We start from the raw sequence: 22,914 nt of genomic DNA on the forward strand, positions 1-22,914 counted from the left end.
TAACACAGTTTTATAAACTTTTTCTTGTTTTTGGTGTCGTATTTTCTTATTCGAATTTTAAATTTGATAGTACGATGGCGCGACGCGGCGACGCATGCGCGCTCGCGGTTTCTGTTTTGTGAGTAGGGCGAACGGGTTGCCATGTAGTAAAAGCTAAAACTCCACGGTTTAATGTTATTGCTTTTGTTAATAGGTACAGGAAATACCTATTTATCCTTGTGGAACTCATGGAGACAAAGAGGATGGAAACACTTGTCTTGATGATCTTGAATGCCTATCAATATTGATATAATATGGTTAAATAATTATAATCAGTATATTTTTGATACTCATAATCAATGGAGACTTATTTTACTGTTTCTATAATCCTCAGAAGGACTGTGCTTCAAAATAATACAAATTAAAATAATGTTGAGATATATATTTGTGTAAGCATAACTTAAAAAAAAATAACTTCAAAGGATTTCCCGCTAAAAAGGCAAAAAATAATAACTTGGCAACATTTACCCTGGTACGTGCAACGACGGGTAAACTTTGCCTCTCAAATGCTTAATACCAAAATCAACCTTATCTACACGGCATAAAGTTCAATATTCTTTGTCTTGCAAAACAGTACATTCACACTGTCATTATGAAGTTATTTGACCGTAGTTAAGGTATGCGACACGCAATATTTTACTAATGTTTTAGAAAATTAACAATTAAATCTGTTTTAATTAGTTTTTATTACATTATGGCTGACCAGACATCACTATTGTGCAATTAAGTAACATTAAGGCAACTATGTCAGGAGAAACGCAAACAAATGACTTTCCTCATTGATAATTCAGTCGTTAATCACAATAAAATAAATTGTGCAGTCCATCGGACAATTCCTCAAGAAATATTCAGTACGTATTTCTTATTTTATCTTGTAAACAAATAATGAACGAAATTAAATATAATGAAATCTACTGTGACGTCACTAACCAGTACGTTTTTGACGGACAAAGTGACAGATATTTTACGATAAATTAAAAAAGATTCAATAAAATCGGTTTATTCAGTCTGAGCTCCTGATATAACAAACATAAAAAAATTAAAACAAATTGATAACCATCCCCTTTTTCAGTCGAAAAAATAATGCCACTTTTAAGTATCACTCATCCCACATATGGGGGCAGAAAAGTTCTGGAGTGGAGACCACGTACAACCAAGCGCAGCGTGGGACGGCCACCTGCCAGATGGACCAACGACCTGGTGAAAACCGCTGGGTCCCGTTGGATGCAGGTGGCAACGAACCGGTCCCGCTGGAGAAATTATGGAGAGGCCTATGTCCAACAGTGGACTGCTATAGGCTGAGATGATGACCCCACATATTACATAACAAATTACTTTGTTTCATCTTTATTAATATTTTAGGGGTTTTTATCCACATGGATACGTCAACGCCATCGTACCTTCTACAGAATTTACTTACACGCTACTCAAAAGGGAATCACTGATCACACACTCGAACCAGGATTTCTGAAGCAGGATTTGACAAAAAAGAAATATAAATGCTTGATTATAAGTCTGTGCAAAATTAGACTACTGTCAATTCATCTGTTTAGTGGCACCCAAATTTCAATATGTCTACCTTCGTCGAATGTCAAAACATATGTCGCTAAGGTAAACTGAATATTAATTGTGGACATATCTGGCTCTCATTGCACCACTTACTGATCATAGTAAGTAAATAAGGACGAGCTGTTCGCTGTCCGATTTAAGATGATCTTCTGACAGATCGTAAAATTGATCGACATAACATGTTGTTGAATTGAAATGAAACTACTTTTACGGATTTTATCGCGGTTTAATTTTAGATTTTAGTTCCCGACGTTTCGAAACCTTTGCAGGTATCATGGTCACGGGCAGACTAAAATATGAAGGTAGAACGAGCAACATCTTCTGTCAAGACGAACGCCATCTCAGTCTGCCCGTGACCATGATACCTGCAAAGGTTTCGAAACGTCGGGAACTAAAATCTAAAATTAAACCGCGATAAAATCCGTAAAAGTAGTTTCATTTCAATGTCTAACATTCGCGTAAACCTAAGAAACCACTATGTTGTTGAATTGATTAAAGTGTAATAAGATTGATTCTGTAAATGCCCTTCGAATTTCACTTTGTGCTTAGTTGAATTTATGTATTGTCAAAAGATTATTCTTAGAAAGGACTTTGTCTAGTGCTTAACTCTACAAGCCTTTTTCCAAGGCATGTTAGTGTTAACCATCATCATCATCAAGCAATGACGGGCACGTGTATCAGGCTAACTTATCGCCTATGCATATCAGAATTACAAATTAAAACAATTGCTGGAATTTAGACCTGCAACTATATGCATAATAATTCAATCTTTGAAACCCTAGTTCACATAAATACTTAGACCTTTGTTTAGTCCTAGCTACCGCATTAGGTTAAGTAACCTGTAAGTGTGATAATAAAATAAATAAATCTCTATTATTATTTATGTTCGGCGCAACATGTCTTTTCCTTCCATACCTTTCTATCTGACGTCATCTCACAAGAAACATTCTTTGCAGCTATATCGCCGTCCTGTTGGTGTTAACCAACCTATCTGGATTCCGACTATATTACCGATCCGATTCAGAATTTCACGTAAATAACTGACCTATATACGTAGGTATGTTATAACAGATCTAAAAACACCACATCTAAAAAACTACTCAACTGATTTTGATGGCCTACAGGATTTCCTTAGGTAAACAATACTACAACTAAAACAAATACTTAAACGGGCTTGTAATTTTGTAGTTCCGAAGATATGCGAACACAATCATAAAACCACGTACATAGAGTTTGGAAATACAGGTGTTGAGTATGGATGTGGATGGATATAGGGGAAGAGGACGACCAAGGAAGTGTATGGAAGGAGAAGACATGTTGCGCCGACCCCAAATGATAATTATGATCAGGGCAGGGGAATGATGATGATGAGTTTTGAAATTTAGCATATAAGTCCAGAGGCTGATAAAAACGAACATATACGAAAACATCACCATCATCCACAGCCTTTATCCTCCCACTGCAGGGCATAGGCCTCCCCTTTCTCGTGCCAATTTCTACGCTTCCTGTGCTAGCCTCATCCAGACTCGACCCGAGACCTTTATTATGTCATCGACCCATCTTGCTCCCGGACGGCGAAAACTATACAGTAATGGAAATATTAAACGCTCGTCAAATATAAAAACCCTCTTTTTTAAAGTCGGATACAAATAAATACTCTCAGAAGTGAATTGAAAAATGCTCTACAAAGCTCTATATTTTGCAATATGAATAAATTCCTATCGACACACGATGGAATTTTATACGATCCCGTTTTACTGTGAATTTCAATAAATACTCATATTTTGTTGTGTACGACATATTGACACGAAAAATGTGCTAAGCGAAAGTTGGCATTTATTTTCTGCTTATACAATCATTATGGGATGGTATGACTGCCAAGCCAAGTGGTCGAGTTCGCCACGTCAAACGAACAGTGCGCGACGTCTCGCGAGTTCGATCCCCGCGTAGGACAAAAATTTGTGTGATCCACGAATGCTTATTGCGATATTACACGGAGCTTCAATCACAAAGTTCAGTTTTTGAGGTCTTTTTTGCATTTAATATCTCAATCCTGCTGTCCTACTAATATTATAAACGAGAAAATTTGTATGTTCGTTCCTCTTTCTCGCAAAAACCATTGAACCATTGGATTTAGACGAAACTTGGTACACAGTTTATAACCAGGATTAACAGAGGACAGTTTTTTTAGAAGAATCGCGGAAGGATTTGGGCGGCCTTTGCCCAGCAGTGGGCTAGATAAAAAAATAGCTGTTAACCCGATTTTATGTTCCCGTGGGATCATTGTCGACTCTCGTAGCAGGCGGGCCCGCAGGCTACAGCTAGTTTTAGAGAGTAAAACCACGGGACGCTAATCAAAAACAAGAAGGTACAAAAATTGAGACCAAATCGACTGTTAACACGAACAAAAGCCAAGAATAGAAGGTTACACAAAATAAATAAATCGCTGAGATATTTATGTTTTTAATTACAACCCACCGAGAACAAAGTGCTTTTAATAAAATGGCGTCGCTGAACCAAATGAAGATGGAAACAATTGCTTGATATTAAGCTTACACTTCTTATTTTAGAAAAGACATATAGAGCTGTTGTCTATAGTTATTATGTAGAGAGGTGGAGTTTGTGTGTTTGTGAAGTAGTAGGGGTAATCTCAGAATTTACTGAACTGTTTAGGATACATTTGTGATTGTGATAATATACTATATATCTGAATTCCGAAAAAACTCTTTGAAAAAGTTCTTTCGAATCAGGTTGTTTATTTTTTTTATGCTCAAGAATTTCTCGCACTGATTTCCATTTTGAGTAGTGGACTTTGAGTGATTTTTTTTAAGGGATCCGTATCAAAAGAGTAAAAAAAAATGTTATCAAGGCATCGATGTCTATGCGTCTGTCCATTAGTGTAGCCAGGCTGTATCTCATTAGCTGTGACAACTAGGCATTTCAAATTATCACATTTGATATATTCTTTTTTCCCCGTCGTCAAGTAGTTGTCAAACAACGTTTGATAAAGTCAATTTTGAAGTTCAACCTACTGAATCCTCAGTCTTTGCAAGGCAACATTTTACTTGACCAGTTTTTCACGTTAACACTGACTGTGTTAGGTAGTTCAAAATAATATTCAATTCACGAATCTTATTTAGAATACTCGTGTAAAAAGATTTACCTAATAAAAATGAACTTGCCTGAACAAGTACTGGGAACATTTTACTGTCTGTCTATTCTAACATTTGTATAAGGAGTGGGCAGTGCAAATTAAGACAGAGGGTGCTGTCTCCGGCCGATCCCTGGCTTATCCTTATTGTTCCCAGGAGCTAAGCTTTTAAAGCTTGGAGTGTAGAGGAAGCGAAGATTTATAGTAAATGCGTTTGTATGTTAAGATTTTTAATATCAGGAGTGCACGGATAGCCGAGTGGTTGAGGTCATCACGCCAAATGCACTGTGCACGACGTGTCGCGAGTTCGATCCCCGCGTATGATCCAAAAATGCTTGTTCTGCGTCTGGGTGTCTTTGTGCATGTTATTTGTATGTTTGTGATACCTCTCGCGATATAAAGATTAAATTACTTGCTAAGGGAGTCGTTAAAAAAGAGTTATAAGTTTTATTGTAATCACTGAAGCGACGGTCTGCGAATATACGTTTTGCTATCACGATGTTACAATGTTTTATTCTGCTTCGTAGTTAAAAAGTCTCACTCTCATATTTCTCAGTACCAAAGCATTTTATTTTAACCAATAAAAATATGCAACTATCTCCAAGTGAAAACTACTAAGCCAAACTTAATTCAATTTTGTGGGACAAAATGACAGCTCTTCGTCATTAATGAAAAAATATTCAACAAAATTATTCATCCAGTCCAAAGTTCTGAGGTAATCAGTATATAAAAAAAACATAGACAAGAACATAGAAAAGAACATAGACAAATAGAGAACCTCCTCTTTTTTGAAGTCGTTTTACAATTCTTAAAGGTAATAATTTGTCTTGTCTTTGTAAAATAAGGTGAAAAAAATGCAAAAAATATCTGCCATACAAAGAAAAAAGACCACAGATGAAGGTATGTACTCATGACAATCCATCATCTCAAAAAATAAGAATAGAAATATTCCAAGATTCAAAAAACAAGAATTTATTTCTTCTAAATTAAAATAAATTGAATCAAATTGACCTGCCTTAAGGGCAGATTGAGAAGGCTTATCTATATTGATAAGGCTATTTTCACGAATATAAATGTTATGGTTTATTAAATTGGTTGTTTGTCTGTATTTGTATATCCGGATATAGAGATAGAGTAGAGGAGCTCGTGACTAAGCTACAACGGCGCATGGTCGATCACTGGGTAAGCTACGGTTTATAAGTTCGATCCGTGGATGGGAGAACTTCTATGTCATAACGAGATGCTAGTTCTGAGAGTTGCTGCATTAAGGAATTTAATCCTTGCGTCATGAGGGTTACACAAACATTCCATTCATATGTACAAAGACACCCAGAATCCAGATTCAGTCATTCGTGGATTACACAAATGATTGTCCTATGCGGGGAGCGAACCATAAACACGTCGCGTACATTAGATTTTTCGTGGTCACCTCAACCACTCAGGAAATGCAGTCGTAGCTGTATCCGTTTAGACTAGCAATCGACCCTAGATCATGGTTGAGAAAAAGGCTAATATGATGTCATTTAAGCACATTCTGGACTTTTCAATCAACTTCTAAAGCCACAATGTGGGAGCTTATTCCTAAATTACATATTAAAACAGTTGCTGGAATTTAGACCTGCAACTATGTATGTGCATAATAATTCAATCTTTGAATCCCTAGTTCACATAAATACTTAGACCTTTGTTTAGTCCTAGCTACCGCATTTGGTTAAGTAACCAGTAATGGTAGATTGGTGTCATAATTAAATAAATAAATAAGTTCCTAATTTCTACCAATAGTATCGTTTTTCAGACACATCGGTGCCCCACGCACTAATGATTGGTTTATAATGTCGTGATGGATAGCATGCGACAATTTATAGCTTCGCCCACGCGGTGTAGAGTCAGCCTTACTGAGAAAGTGAATGAAAATTGACAAGCTTTACCTATATCGATGAAGTGGTTCTGTATGTTTATTTTATTGTGTACTGATTTTAATATTAGTTCGGAGAGGAGAATTCGTTGTACAAGTTTTTAATGTGTTTGTTTGTGTGTTCGTAGCTCTTATATCAATTAATCTTTTGTGTTTTGTTTTTAACAGATTTCAATATAGGATTAGATGACTTGGCGAACTTCGTGCCTAACATTTGGGTTTGCCAAGTAATTAACAAAAACTTTTCAATGGATACCTGTGTCCAAGCCAGAAAGAAAACTAATTTATTTTGTTGAATGCTTAACTAATTTTATTTTCTTTATGATCGATTTCTTATGATTCTTTATGATCTAGGTAATCGTTTTCCTAACATATTACAATGACGACCAGATATGACATTAATCTTATAAACATAACCTTTTTGCATCACCTATAGTTAGTGGGACTTAACAAAACACATTCGATTACACGGTCCTCAGAGTGGTATCATCACGGCAAACTCACTGTTGACGACTTGTCGTGGATTCGATCACCGCGTTAGGGCAAGCATCTGTGTGATCTAGAACGTTTATGTTGAGTTTAGGTGTATTTGCGCTTGTGACTGGAATGTTTGTAAAGCGACACAAGAATTAATATCTTTAAAAATAATTGCGTTAATAAAGCCTTTAAACGCTACAAAACTACAAAATAATCCGAAGAACCCCAATTCAAATCAAAACTGATTTATTTTTAACTTATATTAACTGTCCAAAGGGTTTTAGTATGTCGCTCACGTACCCCTAACAATCACAGCGGTAGGTGTTGCGATTTCAGTCGCATTTCGTATCGTTTGCTCCCGCGATCAAACGCCTCGACACTGGAGTGTGTTCAATTATTTTCGACTCTATTTTTTTGTAGTGTAGAGTTTAAAATCCTTTGTTGTTGTAACCGTTTTTGGAGATAGGTGAGTGTTTTCATGTATTTTTTTTACTGCTTCGCAATTTTCCTCCATTTTTAATATTTCTTTATTTATTTTTATTTTTGTACAACCAAAAATGGGGCTAAAATTCTAAATTTGATCTTGATAAATGCGATTATACATAATTTTTTATTGCTTGTTGTGATTTTTCTATTTATTTTGTATATGTATAGTGTGATCCGCGAATGCTTATCCTATGTCTGTGTGTCTGTGCATGTTAATTGAATGTTTGTGAAAACCCCCGCGACAAAACAATCAACAACAACAAAAGGTGTATTTTATCTCATCCAGCAGTGCAAAATTATCTATACTAATATATAAAGCTGAAGAATTTGTTTGTTTGTTTGAACGCGCTAATCTCAGGAACTACTAGTCCAAATTGAAAAAATCTTTTTGTGTTGAATAGACCATTCATCGAGGAAGGCTTTAAGCTATAAACCATCACGCTGCGACTAATAGGAGCTAAGATATAATGGAGACATAAATCATAACTTATATCTTCTACCGATGGGGACGAAGTCGCGGGCAACAGCTAGATTTTAAATAGTTGTCAGGTCTTAGTAAAAAAAATCAGTTTTTCTTTTTTCTGCTGTTACCTATGACTTTTAAGAAAAATGTCAATAAGCTAGTATTATATTTCGCATATCTTTTGTCTAGCTTTTAAACCCATCGAAATTTTAAACATCTGGTGGACGATACTGTAATTCGCCAAAACAAGAAAAAAAATCGTGTCATGGATAGCTTATTTTATTATGAATCTATACCATCTCTTAGTTGCAACAAAACTCTACATTTTAGTGTACGCCTGTGGAATTATGGTTTCACATACGACAGATATATGAAAACAAAATGCTGATGCTGCAGAATAAAGTCCATTAAAAGGTTTTCTGCAAAAGATGGCTTCACGAAACCGCCTTTTGTGACACCATTTAACTATTTATCTTTGTCAAATCCAGTGCTTAGATGGTTTACAAGGTATACTGCCGGGGCAGCAGGAGTGTCAGAAAGGGTTACGGTTGCCCTGGTACAAGAATGGAAAATGAAGGAACATGCCTGGGTTTTAGACTGTAGGAGTCTGAGACTCCGTTCCGCTCAACCCAAAACAGAAGGCATCGTAAGATAGAGATAATTTCCTTTATAATAAGCATAGGAATTCGAAAAGGAAAAGACGTCAGTGCCATGATTGCATCATTATGAAATTAAAGCTCTAGCCTGTCGTCGGTGTAGCTTTTTCCATCTTTGTCTATCCTGTGTCATCTATTTTAAATCCTAATTATGTTGTGTCTAACTGCCCTATCCTTCAATTGGTCTATGTTCTATCTTCTTGGTCTTCCTCTGCCTATTCGAGCCTCTATTCGTACTTTTATATTGAATGCCTACTCATTAATATTTTTTTCAGTCCGATTTATTTTTCGTTCCTTCTTACCCAAAGGGTAATAGTGATAACCTATTACTGAGGCACCGTTGTCTGCTCATCTGTCCGTCCGTGCACCTGTTAATGATAGACAGACAGTTGACATTTTCGCAGATCATGGACAAATGTGTGATGAGCATGATCATTTGTTCTGGTGTCTGTGTGTAATTTATCTATAATATGTATGTATTTAGAAATATATAAGTAAGTTTATCAGTTGTCTGGTTACCATAACACAAGCTTTGCTTACCTTGGGATCAGATAACCGTGTGTGACTTGTCCCAGAATATATATATATACTAGCTGACCCAGCAAACGTTGTTTTGCCTATTAAATTATTTCTAGTTGTCTGTATTTTAGTGCCACATTATAAAAAAAAAAACAAATAATTTAAAAAAAGAAGTTAAATATTTTTTTAGTGTGAGCAACCCTTATCACTTAGGGGTATGAAAAATAGATGTTGTTCTATTCTCAGACCTACCCAATATGTATACAAAATTTCATAAAAAACAGTATATCCGTTCGGAGGAGTACTGTAACTAACACCGTGACACGGGAATTTTATATATTAGAAGATTTATTGTTGCATCTATAATAACAAATACTTATAATAAAAAATCGAGGTTTAACAAAGGTTGTACTATTTGTACAAAACCCTCAGTGAAGCCAGTCTGACTCCCATTTGACCGATTTTCCAGCACCACATCTAAAATTACCGTAACTTCTATATTTCATAATAGTTAGTTGCCCTCACCCGGCTACCAATCAAAAATAATCCCATGGGAACATAAAATGTGGATAAAACTACTCAATGTCTTAATCATCATTGGCCTAGCCTTTTCCCAAATATGTTGGGTTCGGCTTCCAGTCTAACCGGTTTCAGCTAAGTACCAGTGTTTTACAAGGAGCGACTGCCTATCTGACCTCCTTAACCCAGTTAACTGGGCAACACGATACCCCTTGGTTAGATTCGTTGTCAGACTTTTTCAAGCTTCTGACTACGTGTAACGACTGTCAAAGATGTAGGAATATCAGCCAGGACCCACAATTTAACGTGCCTTCTCTATGTCTTAATCCTGGTTATAAACTGTCTGTGTAACAAGTTTCATCTAAATCCGTTCAGTGATTTTTGCGTGAAAGAGGAACAAACAACCATACATCATACATACAAACTTTCGCTTTTATAATATTAGTAGCCTTAGAATGATAGTACGTAAAGTCAAAACAAAATAACATGATGTAAACCTGAGTAACATCAGGATAATATAATGAAAGCACTCGTTATCTTATCAGGAGGGCTCTCGTGATTTGAGGTGATAATCCTCGCTGCTTATCACCATCCGATAATGTACTTAATTTGTGCTGATTACAATATTATTAGAGAGGAGCTTCACAAGCAAAAGGTAATCAATAAGGGAGGATTTGAAGTTCATTTTTAGTTAATACTTTTTGGGCAAAAATTTAGATTTCGTACAAGAATTGGTTAAGGCTTTATAAAAAAAAATGAATCCATCTTTATTTTCAAATTTATTTTTATATATACTACTTGTAGGGGACCATCGCATACACACACACTCACAAACACACACCCACACACACGCACACACACATTCCCACACAAAAAAATCATCCTAACATCGTAACAAACTACTCATTTACGCATAATTTCAATATTATTATTTCTTATGATCTCAGTTATTATTATTATTTTGTAATTTTATTAGTTATAAGTATAGTCTCTTTTTTATGTTTTTCTAGTTTTAAGTGCTTTTCTATTAATGTTTATTAATTTCAATGTTGAAGCACTCCCCATTTCGGAGGTGGGCGCTAACAGTTGCGACACAGTTTTTTAATAACTAATGCGGCTGTTAACGCATAATTAATGTTAATCACTACTATTTGTTCCAATAAATGATATTGATTTTGATTTTGATCTATGTTGCAAATCGACTCGAAATACCGATTTTATATTTGAGACACAATATTCCACTTAATTATTATAAAAATTGCACTGAGCAATAACTAATACTCAAGACTTCGTTATATATGAAAGAGGCCTTTCCCCAACAGTGGGACAAAATGTTAAACGACAATATTATTGTCCATAAAATTGACCGCGGGAACCGAAACTGCAATCACATAACAAAACATTGATAGGTACAGCCAGCAAAAAAAACTCGACGAAGAACAACAGATTTAAAAGCTGATGAAATTGTTTTGGGTTTTGTATATTTATCAGACCTCTTGATATTGTATAATTTATTGATGTACAAACTGGTGAATAAGTTTAAACCGTTCATAGGTCTTTAACTAAGACTAAGAGCCTTAAATTATAAAAAAAAAACTGTTGTTTAAATTAATTTTAGTAAGAGTTGTTGTATTTTATTTAAGAACCTTATAAAACTTCATAGAAGTATTATAAGGTAACTCATATTTTTTTTTAAAAGGAACAGCGTATTTTATTGAAATTAATAATATAAATCAGTCAGACAGATTTCCAAAAAATATTGAATCATATTTTTCATTCTATGACATCATTCTAAATTTTAGAAATATTAAAATCACTTGAGATCATGAAATGTATGGAAGAGGTTGCTAGAGACATCAATATCCAATTCATTTTAGTTCTCGAGATAAAAGAATCCATATTTATTATTTTTGTAAATGTCTGAATATTTTTTTTTTGGTAAATACTTTATGAGCGCTAGTCGTGTTTGAGAGTACCAAATCCATTAAAACCAAACTCTATTGTCTGAAAGCCTACTCTTGTTTTTCAAAATCAAAATCAAATGTCATTTATTCAAATTAGGCTACTAAATAGCACTTTTTGAAGATCGGATTACATTGGACAACACCCAGTTTCGCCCACCCTTCACCGCTTCCTAATCGCTTTTGCTGTGAGAGAATACACCGCAACAAACTCCCCAGCAGCACGCTGTCTTAAAATCTCTTATCAGCCATATTGCCATTACTGGCTGTATCCCACTGCAACTTAAACTGCAAATAGATCTTGCCTTGCCAATTGGCTAACGACATCCGCTGGGGCCGATTTAATGGATGACCCGATGGAGCGAGGTGTGAACGCGTGTGGACACGGTTTGGACACAATGAATTGAATTGTACTAGATAACTGTCTCTGATATGCATTTGGTTGAGATTTATGAAGCTTGGTGTTGCGTTGATTCGGGTTTTGAAGGGTGTTCTGGTGTAAAAAACGCATGAATTGTAGGCTGTTAAAGTGCTGAATTTTATGAGATCCTGATTTAAAAATTGCGTTCATATTTTTGCTCGCGTTTGGGTAGTAAATTATTACGTCTTCAAGAGAGTCATTTTTTATATTTGTACCGTTTCTTTTCATCAAAATAAATAGCAGGTGTCTTAAAAAAAGTAGCAAATTCTGCAAAAAAAAGTTGGGAGGACCAAAACATATTTTTATAGGGCTAACTATCTGCACTTCAAGTGTAAGTAAACATTTTTTTTCGCAGTCGGTCTTCTTGATTTTTCCAACATTTTAATAATTTATCATTATTGAGACATAAACTAGCAGACCAACTGTTCTTCTGGGCAAGTGTCTGTCCAGTGGTAATATGGCCAATCTTTGGCATTATCCTGCCCTTTGCAGTCCTGTAAAGGGCAGCACTGCAAAGGGCAGTTTATTTTATATAATTTAAAAAATATACTTACCTAACAATTTCTCTTCCAGATCCCAATCAACCTCCCAAACAATGAGCATATAGAAACAAAATGGACTCCTTCAAGATACTCTTATTAATCCTCTTAGCAGGGGCATGCAAAAGCAAATCCCTAAGCATAGACAAGTACGTCAAAAAACTAAACGAAGACTATGCATATTTCCGAATGACACTTGCAGAAATGGCCTGGAATACCACAGTCAACACCAGCCTAGTTTTTGACAATACTAAATTACTGGTAGATCAAGGGAAACTAGAGAAAATTGCTTGTAATTATCTGACTATGCTGTTTGCTCAAAATTGTTTTAAAGATTTGATGAGACAGACGTATTTGTTTTGCCGAGGACCCAAGTACGATATGAATGATTTAAGGTGAGGTTGTTGTAAGCTATCTAGATATATACTTATCTAGAAAAGAGTAGGTTCTAAATTTGTTTTTTTGCCGTAAAACTTTCTGAGTGGATACACGGATTTTATTGATCCTTTTTTTCATTTAACGTGAAACAGCTGAAATTTAATCCTATAAACATTTTTACCAAGGTTTGGAACGGTTACGTAGTTCCTCCTTGGTAACCAAAGCTAGATCTAATGCTTCATTGATTTCAAAAAGGATGAGGGTCCTAAATCGACTGTATATTTTTATGTTTGTTACGTCAGAATTTCATACTAGATGATCAGATTTTATTGATTCTTCATTCACTGAACGCGAAATAGCTGTTATTTAGTCCTATTAAAACTTCAGTAGATCTCTATTAGAAGTCGATCGTATGTTTTTGTCATAAAAGCAATAAAAAATCTTTATTATTTTAGAGCTTTACAAATACATTCTCGAAAAATGCAAACAACATTCATGAACGGCGAAATATGCATACCGACTGAGGAATACACATCTAAAGACAACACAACACAAGTCGTCAACGCCATCTATTACTTCTTATCGAAACTACGGCACGCCGTAGACGCGTCCATTTCAAAAGACGCTTATTACATATACACAGCTAAATACGTTATTTCTAATACTGAAGATTTTAAAGAGAGTGAGAATCGAGTGTGCCTGAAAGGGTACGAAGACTTTCATAAGATTATGAAGTTTACAAGTGATCATGTGGTCTTGAAATGGGTGTATATTGTTTGGAGAGAGCTCATGTTGCCGGCAAAGGACTCTTATGTTGAGTTCTCTAATATTTTGAATGTAGCTGCCCAGAAATTTGGTAAGTATAACGGTCTACTTATACAATTATCTTCAATCTTTATTATGTGAACAAACGTTTGGCTGTGAGATAAAACCCTGGGAAAAAATTAAGCTTGATCTTAAAGCTCCGATGTACTTCTAGCAGTTTGTACGCCTGTCACCAGACTGTATCTCAGGAAATGTTATAGCTAGACAGTTAAATGTTCACGAGTGATCAAAATCAAAATTCATTTATTCAAATTAGGCTACTAAGTAACACTTTTTGAAGGTCAGATTTCATTGGACAGCACCCAGTTTCGCCCACCCTTCAGTTCCTGTGCTTTTGCCGTGAGAGAAGAAACGGTGCAACATACTCCCCAGCACATGCAATTAGATTACCGTTATAACAACGAATAAAGTCAAACGAGGCTAAACAACGGTCAGGCACCACCCACTTCTTTCCCCTTAAAAATGGTTTCCATAAAACCTGCCTTACAAAATAACCTTCTCATAGAAAAAACAAAAACTTATTTTTATGCATTTTTTTTACATTACTTGGCAAAAATAATAATATAAGTAACCGACAGGGATCTTGAGCGCTCGGCGAAAGAGTGGGGATCGCTTTGCGCATCGTAAAATAAAACGCCAATCAATAGAGCGTACTCGACGTCTTGTGATGCATGCAACTGCAGCAAAGAACGAATTTCAACCAATCACGAGTGACGGCTATGACGCGATGCGCTGCGGGACAATCACTGCACTTAGTCCGCCCCGCGCCTCACTTCACACCGCAAAAGGGACCCAAAAAATCACTTCTGCGCAGGTGAAGGTCAGCGCTTAAGATCCGTGCCGGTAACTTATACCAGGCCATATTTTTTTTTAGGATACCGTAACTACGGTGAAGTATGGCGTGAAGAACTTGAAATACCTGACTTGAAGTCAATGATAGAAAAAATACAGCCTCATATACATGACCTATATACGTTAATACATGGAGTGCTGAGACACCAACTAAGAAAATTTTACGGCGATATTGTACCAGAACAAGGCGCCATACCCGCTCATTTACTTGGTAAGGCTTTTCAAACTGTGATTTCATTAAATAGGGATGATGACAATTTTTTTTTGCAGTGTCGGTCTTGTAGTTTTTTGTATAATAATGGATACGTATTTTTTTATTTGTCCCGCAAACATAAATTGACTAAATTACAGGGAATGAAACTTACGCGTGACGTCACGATTGAGTATAAATTTTACTCTATCGTTACGTCACAAGCCCCCTCTCCTAAACTTTAAAGCAGTTATTTTTGTCAATTCCAGTTTTTCTGAAAAAGGAAAAAATACGTGTCTCATAATTTTCAATTATCTAACTGAGGGACTAATGAGATTTTTTCTTTTTATACCCAATCATCATCCCTATTGTGACCATTATCAATTTTATTGAAAATTTACTTAGTATATTAGTCTAATCCTGTCTATGTAATAGTTAATGTAATCTAAACATACACGCGCGCACACACAAACACTCTCTCTCACACGCACACCCTCACTTACACACACTCACACGTACACTCACATCCACTAACTATTTATGACCATTTTCGTATTCTAAAGCATTTTTCTACAAAATAATTGGAAATTTAGTATGCGACGGTGCACTCAAGGACAATACAATGAATTTTAAAATGCAAATGAAATTTAGTCCAATTGCCATTCATACTTCGGCCATTCAGTAAAATAGCAGAAAATAAAATAACAGGTCCGGGTCAGCTATGTTGACTATGGTAGTTCATATCCCCATGTCATTCCTTACATGAGGGTAAATGTCATTGGATTTTCAACCTTACGGCTGAAGAAATAGATGACCAAAATGTCTGTATCATGATTACAGGTAGCCTTTGGGGCAATGATTGGAGCGTATGGCTTGAACGGTCCCTACCCCATATTGAAGGCGTAGAAAAGAAGATTAAGAAAAAGAATTGGACGATGGAACACAAAGTAAGTAACATTTTAAACAACAAAAATGTACAACCACCTAAAAATCAGTCAAACTTGAGGAAATAATGGACCAAATGAAAACTTTAGGTACATAAGAAAACAAACACAGAATCACACAAAATTTGTGAATTGATAAACTTAATTTTTTGAAGCCGGTTGAAATGCTCACATTGGTATTTTGCCTGTCTTTCGGTCGAACCTGTACCTTGTGCGTACAAATCCGTGAATAGAACCAGAACGCCCACACGACACGATTGTAGTCTAATATTCGACAGGTGATTCAGAATGATGATTATCTGACCATTGGGAGATTCATTGTTGAATAAAAAACACGCTTTGACTATTTTTATTCCTATAAATTATTATTCCCATGAATACTTGTATTCCTGAGAACCTAAACAGCCAGTCCTAAACAGCTAGTCCGCCATCGTGGGGAGGCCGCCATATTGGATTTGTAATGACGTTTCTTAGCTAGTCATGTATTGTCATCAGAACTTAGAGCGTGTGCAAAACTTCATCCTAATCGAAGACCGGGAAGTGAGTCAAATTAAGATTCTAAGATTTTCTAACACAGTTACAGACTGAATGTTTGTAATAAAAGAGCGTCAGTATAGGTACCGGCACGGATCTTGAGCGCTGACCTTCACCTGCGCAGAAGTAATTTTTTGGGTCCCTTTTGCGGTATGAAGTGAGGCGCGGGGCGGACTCCAGTGCAGTGATTGGCCCGCAGCGCATCGCGTCATAGCCGTCACTCGAGTTGCATGCACCTCAAGACGACGAGTACCCACAATTGATTGGCGTTTTATTTTACGATGCGCAAAGCGATCCCCACTCTGCCGCCAAGCGCTCAAGATCCGTGCCGGTAAGTATAACAGGCTTTTCTTCTCAGTTTTAAAAAATATTTTATTTCCAGGTCGCTTTAGTCGAAGACTTGTATTATTCAATGGGCCTGCACGCAATGTCACATAAGTTTTGGGAAAATTCTATTTTTGAGAAAGGAAACAATACAAACATAGACTGTTTCGGTGCTGCCGCAGACATGTACAAAAATAACTATGACGTCAGGTCAGTGTTGCCAGTAGAGTTAACGATAGTGTTGCCAAAACATCGAGGTCTTATTCATATTTTTATTTAATGTATAAAGTTTTCGTGTCACGGTATACGTAATTGAACTCCCCCAAAACGGCTCGACCTTTTCTCATGAAATTTCGTGTGTAAATTGCGTCTGATGACGTTGATGACATCTATTTTTCATATTCCATTTTTTTTTATTCCCTAGTACTCATTTGTATGGCAAAACATAATTTGCTTTGGTCAGCTAGTAATATATATGTCGGCGTAGCTCTCTTTTGGATGTCAGGATAGCCGACATTGGGATAGGGTATTCAATAAAACACACATTCACGCCTCATTATCTCATTATCGTTTAATCCTAACCCTATCTGGACATATTCCCAACAACGCCCGCCCGTCACCGCTTGCTAAGCGCGCTGGAGAGAACAAACGGCGCAACAAACTCGCCAGCCTTGCGCTGTCCAATCATTACACATTATTTAGTTACTTTACACAATCTATATTCACAATATTAACAACACAATCATCAATTACGCCTCAACAATTACTAACTTTAATATTACGCAATAATCACTTAGTAACACGACCATCTTCAAACTTATAATCCACTATTCTAAATTCAAATATACCCGCGCTTCTATTTTACAACCAGCCAGTATTGGCGCGAACAGTAACTATATAGGTTTTATGAATGAGGTTGCGAACTATTTTTCACCAATGAGGTTTTAATTATGATTTAGTTATTTATTCTCATGCTCATCTCCGACATATATTTTAATCATTAAGTGTTTCACAATGATTTGATCACTGTTTTCAGAATATTATACTGCTCTGAAGTTGAGGATGAATTTAACGTGTTACACCATGAGATGGGACATTTAGAGTACTTTATGTATTATGCGGATCAACCGACAGTATACAGGGTGAGTAATTGTGTAATAATAACAACCCCCTGTAGCTAAGTGACATTTCTACAATCGTTAAGTCGCTTATCAAAACGAAATATGCTTTCCTTGCATGACATATTATTAAATTGTAGAGATGCCACTTGGATAATCCATAAATGGGATGGGTAACGCTAAATTTATGCGCGGGGTTTAACACACATTCAAGTCACATGCATAAAGGCACATAGACTCAGGAAAAGCATTCGTGGATTACACAAATGCTTGTCCTTTACGGGGATCCAACATCGCGCAAACTAGGTTTTGGGTGGTAACGTCAAACAGTCGCTATATTAGTTTTCTCAGTTTTTTGGGCAAACCAATTTTACCGAAGACCTAAACTATAATTTACTTTTCAGTCAGGCAATTCAGCTTTCCACGAATCAATAGGAGAAGCCGTTTATTTGGGAGCAGTAACGCCACAACACCTGAACAGAATAGGTGTCATAGACGATTACGTATTATTCTCAACTGAAGAACAAACCAGAAGCAAAAACAAAAGAAGCGGAGAAGAAGTCACATTAGGTACTGAAAGTACCATCGGTACTACAGATACTACACAGACAACTGATGGTATTGACACTACTACTTATGAAACAACTACAGAATATGGTGAAGAAGAAACAGATGATATAGTTTACCCACGTCTTTTTGAAGAAGAAATTCTTTCAATAGACATGATACTACTCCTGCAGAGGGCATTCAAAAGACTGCCATCAATAATGCTTTCTTTAGCATTAGGTGAACTAAGGTGGGACAATTTTGGTGCAACGAAAAAGGTTAATACAGATTTTTGGCTGTTAATTGAAAAATGGCAGGGTATAAAACCTCCTGTGGCAAGGAACGAAGAATATTTGGATGCTACGGCCATTTATTATATAACTCATAATATACCCACAATGAGGTAATTAAACATTTAGAATTTACAGCTTGTAAAGTAAAGTTCCTTTTTTCCCACGTTTTTATAAACTCACTTTCTTGTTTGTTTGTTTGTCGTTCCTGTTGTATTTTTGCAACTCAATTTTGAGCAATCTGAGCAATCTGCAAGCTGAAATTTTCATGATGACTTCAAACCCGATGACAATGCAATTTACAACTATAAAAACGGTTGAACCGATTTTGATAATTTGAATGGATAAACAATTACTTTTTAAATCTATTAATTTCATTTCAGGTATTACTTAAGTGAGTTTATCCAACATCAGCTTTTTGAGAGGATGTGTATAGCTTCGATTTATGGTACGCCGACGAGTGCAGAAAAACTACCGGATTCAATGAAGCTGACACGCTGCGATATTTACGGATCAAGAGCAGCTGGGAAAGTCCTTACGTAAGTATCTGTAATCGGCGTTTTTGAGGAATTTTGTAAACAGACAAGCAAGCAGCTCGAAGAATTTTTTTCAATCATAGTCAAAAAAAAGTCATTTATTTTATTAATTAGGTAGAACAAAAAAATCAGTCACATATAATAAGAATAGCTCATGAGGATCACGCAAATTTAGGAGGACAATTTGAAAGATACCGGATTAAAAAAACATTATTGTGTCCATATATTACACAAGCTTTTCGCCCGCGTCGAGGTCGGTTATATCGCGTTTCCAAGAGAACTCTTCAAAAGTCCGGGATAAAAACTATCCTATGTTCTTACACTATTACTTACTATCCAACTCTATCTCTGTACCAAATTTCATTAAAATCAGTTCAGTGGTTTAGACGTGAAAGCGTAACACACAGACAAACAGGCAGACAGACAGAAAGAAAGACAGAGTTATTTTCGCATTTATAATATAAGTAGGGATGTATGTATTCTTGTATCGCGGTGGGTTTCACAAACACTCAAGTAACATGCACAAAGACACCCAGACTCAGGACAAGCATAGGGGATCACACAAATGCTTATAGGCGACCGCGTCGGCGTGGTTTCCTAAAGTGTTTTTTTTTTAGATCTTTAGTGTCATTTTAAATTTCTTTTAGCGGTAGCAAGCGGCTCTGCCATTTTGGGATATTGGACTAAACCATAATCATGTTTTTATCTGTATGAAGAAAATGTGTGCAAAGTTTTATGACGATCCGTTAAGTATTTTCCCGTGAACGCGTACAAAGAAACAAACATTCATAACACTAGTAATGACTAGTAGGGATTATCTATCATTGGCCTTTTTCCCAACTATGTTGGGGTCGGCTTCCAGTCTAACCGGATTCAGCTGAGTACCAGTGTTTTACAAGGAGCGACTGCCTATCTGACCTCCTCGACCCAGTTACCTGGGCAACACGATACCGTATTAATTATCTAGAATTTACTTAATTTCCAGAGAATTCATGTCACCGGGGAATTCGTTACATTGGCGGGAACTCCTGAAAAAGTCGACTGGTTTAGAAGACATTAGTGGAGACGCTATTGAAAGATACTACAAACCACTTACTGACTTTCTAAGTCTATATGTATGGAGACACGGCATTCCCATTGGCTGGTGATTTGTCCCAGCCTAAATGTATTGGTATTTATTTAAAAATGTATGTGCGTAATAAATAAATGTATAATTCAGAAAAAGTTGAAAATCTATGTTTAGAATAAATAATGTATTGTAAAAAATGTATTTAAGACGAATATATCAAAGTCTTATTATTAATTGTGTTATACAAGGTGTTTAAAAAGGACCGATCATATTTTTACGAAATAACGGATTGTTTAATTTGATACAGCTTATTGAAGACAAAATGTACAAATAAAACAATATATATAAATTAACAATAAATACAATTTATTAAATTAACATTAAATAATAGATTTTATCAACAAAGATTTTGTTTCGTCAATAAAAAAGCCTTAAATTAATCTTTAACAAAAATAAAAACAAAAGAAATGGTACAAAATAAATAATAGCAGAATAACTTACTCCAAGCGTTTAAAATTAATACCTAATTAATTTATTTACATTAAACAAAAATGGTAGAAAATGTGTAAATTTTATAAAAAATATTTTGTTACGTATTTACATTTACAAGTATTTACAAAATGATGAGATTTAAGCTTTTTCTATCTTTAAATATTTCTCGAAAAGACCAAAGAGTCTTTTTTATAAATAGTTGTCAAACATTAATGTTATTAACGGTACATCATGTAAGTTCCTTTTATGTTTGCCATTAAATATTTTTTATCAAAAAATCGTCAATTTTGTTCTCATGTACCTGTATATCTCTACAAAATGTAATCAAAATTCACTAATAATTGTAAATTAGAAAAACATTTGCCAAAACTATATTCTTTTTGAAAAAAAATGACCAACTCCGTACAAACCTGTGTTTTATCGAGCAAAATATTTGTGTTAAAATCCAGTCTTCACATTTGAAGCACTTACATGTTCATATTTTAATATTGCAATTTAAGCGAGTATTTAAGTAACAGTTATTATTGAATGTAGATATAATTATCACAATAAATTCTTATAAAATAAATGAGTCAAAAATAGTTGACTTTCGATTTACAGAACATTTTCGGGAAGACACAGGCTGTAACTTAAATGCGTTGTCATATTTTAAATAGCACTTTTGCATTTTGTAATAAAATTTTAGGAAATTATTTCTATAGATAGAAGTGTTATATAAAATATGACCACACATTTTAGTTACACCCTGTATATAAAATATAATAATCCTATTGACTATTTGGTGGAGTAGGGTTTATAACTAACATTTATTCGTTGGTAAAACTATATTAACGCGAATCAAATAACAATAGGACCGTAATGGCCGCCTTTTAATAGAACTGTCACATTTAAAAATGGTGGTTTTAGCACTTTTTTTTTTATATACATGATATTCATTTTTATTAATAGTGTGCACATCACTAGAGCTTAAATTATTATTAAGTTTTAGTGATCTACGAACTATCAATTTTTATTTAGACAGCTAATTTGGCAGACCATCGATCTTATTCTTTTTTGGATCGCATTTTTTAAATATTTACGTAAACACATATTAACAGTGAAGTGACATTGGTAAAAATCTTCTGTACATAACAAAGGTTTGTAAGAAAAATTGCATGATTGGTAGTTTCAGAGCTGATTCAAAGATCGGCCGAAAGCAACGCTAAATTTAATTTTAAAGTAATCCGAAAACGCACGAAAATTTCAGGTGTCATATTTAAATAATAACGAAATGTCATATCGAAAAAAAAATGATATAAATTAGAAAAAATAACTTATTTGATGATTAAATGAAAATATTTATAAAATGTACTCTTCGAAACGAGTTTATAACAGATAATTTAATTTGTATATATCGTTATTTAGTGACTTATTGAAATGTACTTTCATAAGTTTTCGTTTTGCTATTAATTAAACAATCAGAATACTAAAATGATCAATTTAATCATTTCGTATGTCACTTCGTATATTTTTATACGGTTTTTGAGTATGACAATTTTAATACGAAATTACTTTTCAAAAACATTTCGTTGCTACTCTATTCACCGAATCTGTTGTATGCACAGCGTGTTCAGATATTAGTACTCATATTATTTGTAATATTTGACGACCTCTGTGGTCGAGTGGCGTACACACCGGTTTCAAGGTGTCGCTAGCTCTGAGGTCCCGGGTTCGATCCCCGGTCGTAATGTAAAAATTCACATTTCTACAATGTTTCGGGTCTGGGTGTTTGTGGTACCTTCGTTGTATCTGAATTCCATAACACAAGTGCTTTAGAAACTTACTTTGGGTTCAAAACAATGTAAGTGATGTTGTCCGCATTTATTATTATTATTAATACTGCACTTGGTGATAGTAAACAATGACTTATAATTGCGTATACATTTACGTATTTTGTTTATGTTTTTAGGGTACCGTTCCCTAAGGATAAAAGTGGATTCTTATTCATGAAGTGCCGAGTTCTGTCGAACTGTTGCCAGGAATTATTCAGAGAACCGTTTTCTTTAGCTTGTTCGTACGGAACCTTCAGAGTCTCGAGTACGACTCGCACTTGACCAGCTTT

General features: G+C 35.3%; 1 protein-coding gene across 1 annotated transcript; it reads left to right on the forward strand.

Annotated features, from left to right (window-relative positions):
- Positions 1–12,471: 12,471 nt before the first annotated feature.
- LOC113504235 (angiotensin-converting enzyme-like) lies at positions 12,472–20,426 on the forward strand. The gene is made up of 9 exons (XM_026886412.1): positions 12,472–13,110; positions 13,549–13,949; positions 14,793–14,981; positions 15,801–15,907; positions 16,821–16,972; positions 17,799–17,904; positions 18,285–18,829; positions 19,100–19,255; positions 20,238–20,426. Exons 1-9 carry the CDS (start codon positions 12,791–12,793, stop codon positions 20,398–20,400), a joined length of 2,139 nt encoding a protein of 712 aa, XP_026742213.1. The 5' UTR covers positions 12,472–12,790; the 3' UTR covers positions 20,401–20,426.
- The last annotated feature ends 2,488 nt before the right edge of the window (positions 20,427–22,914 follow it).

The sequence above is a fragment of the Trichoplusia ni genome, chromosome 21, assembly GCF_003590095.1.
Source record: "Trichoplusia ni isolate ovarian cell line Hi5 chromosome 21, tn1, whole genome shotgun sequence".
NCBI lineage: Eukaryota > Metazoa > Arthropoda > Insecta > Lepidoptera > Noctuidae > Trichoplusia > Trichoplusia ni.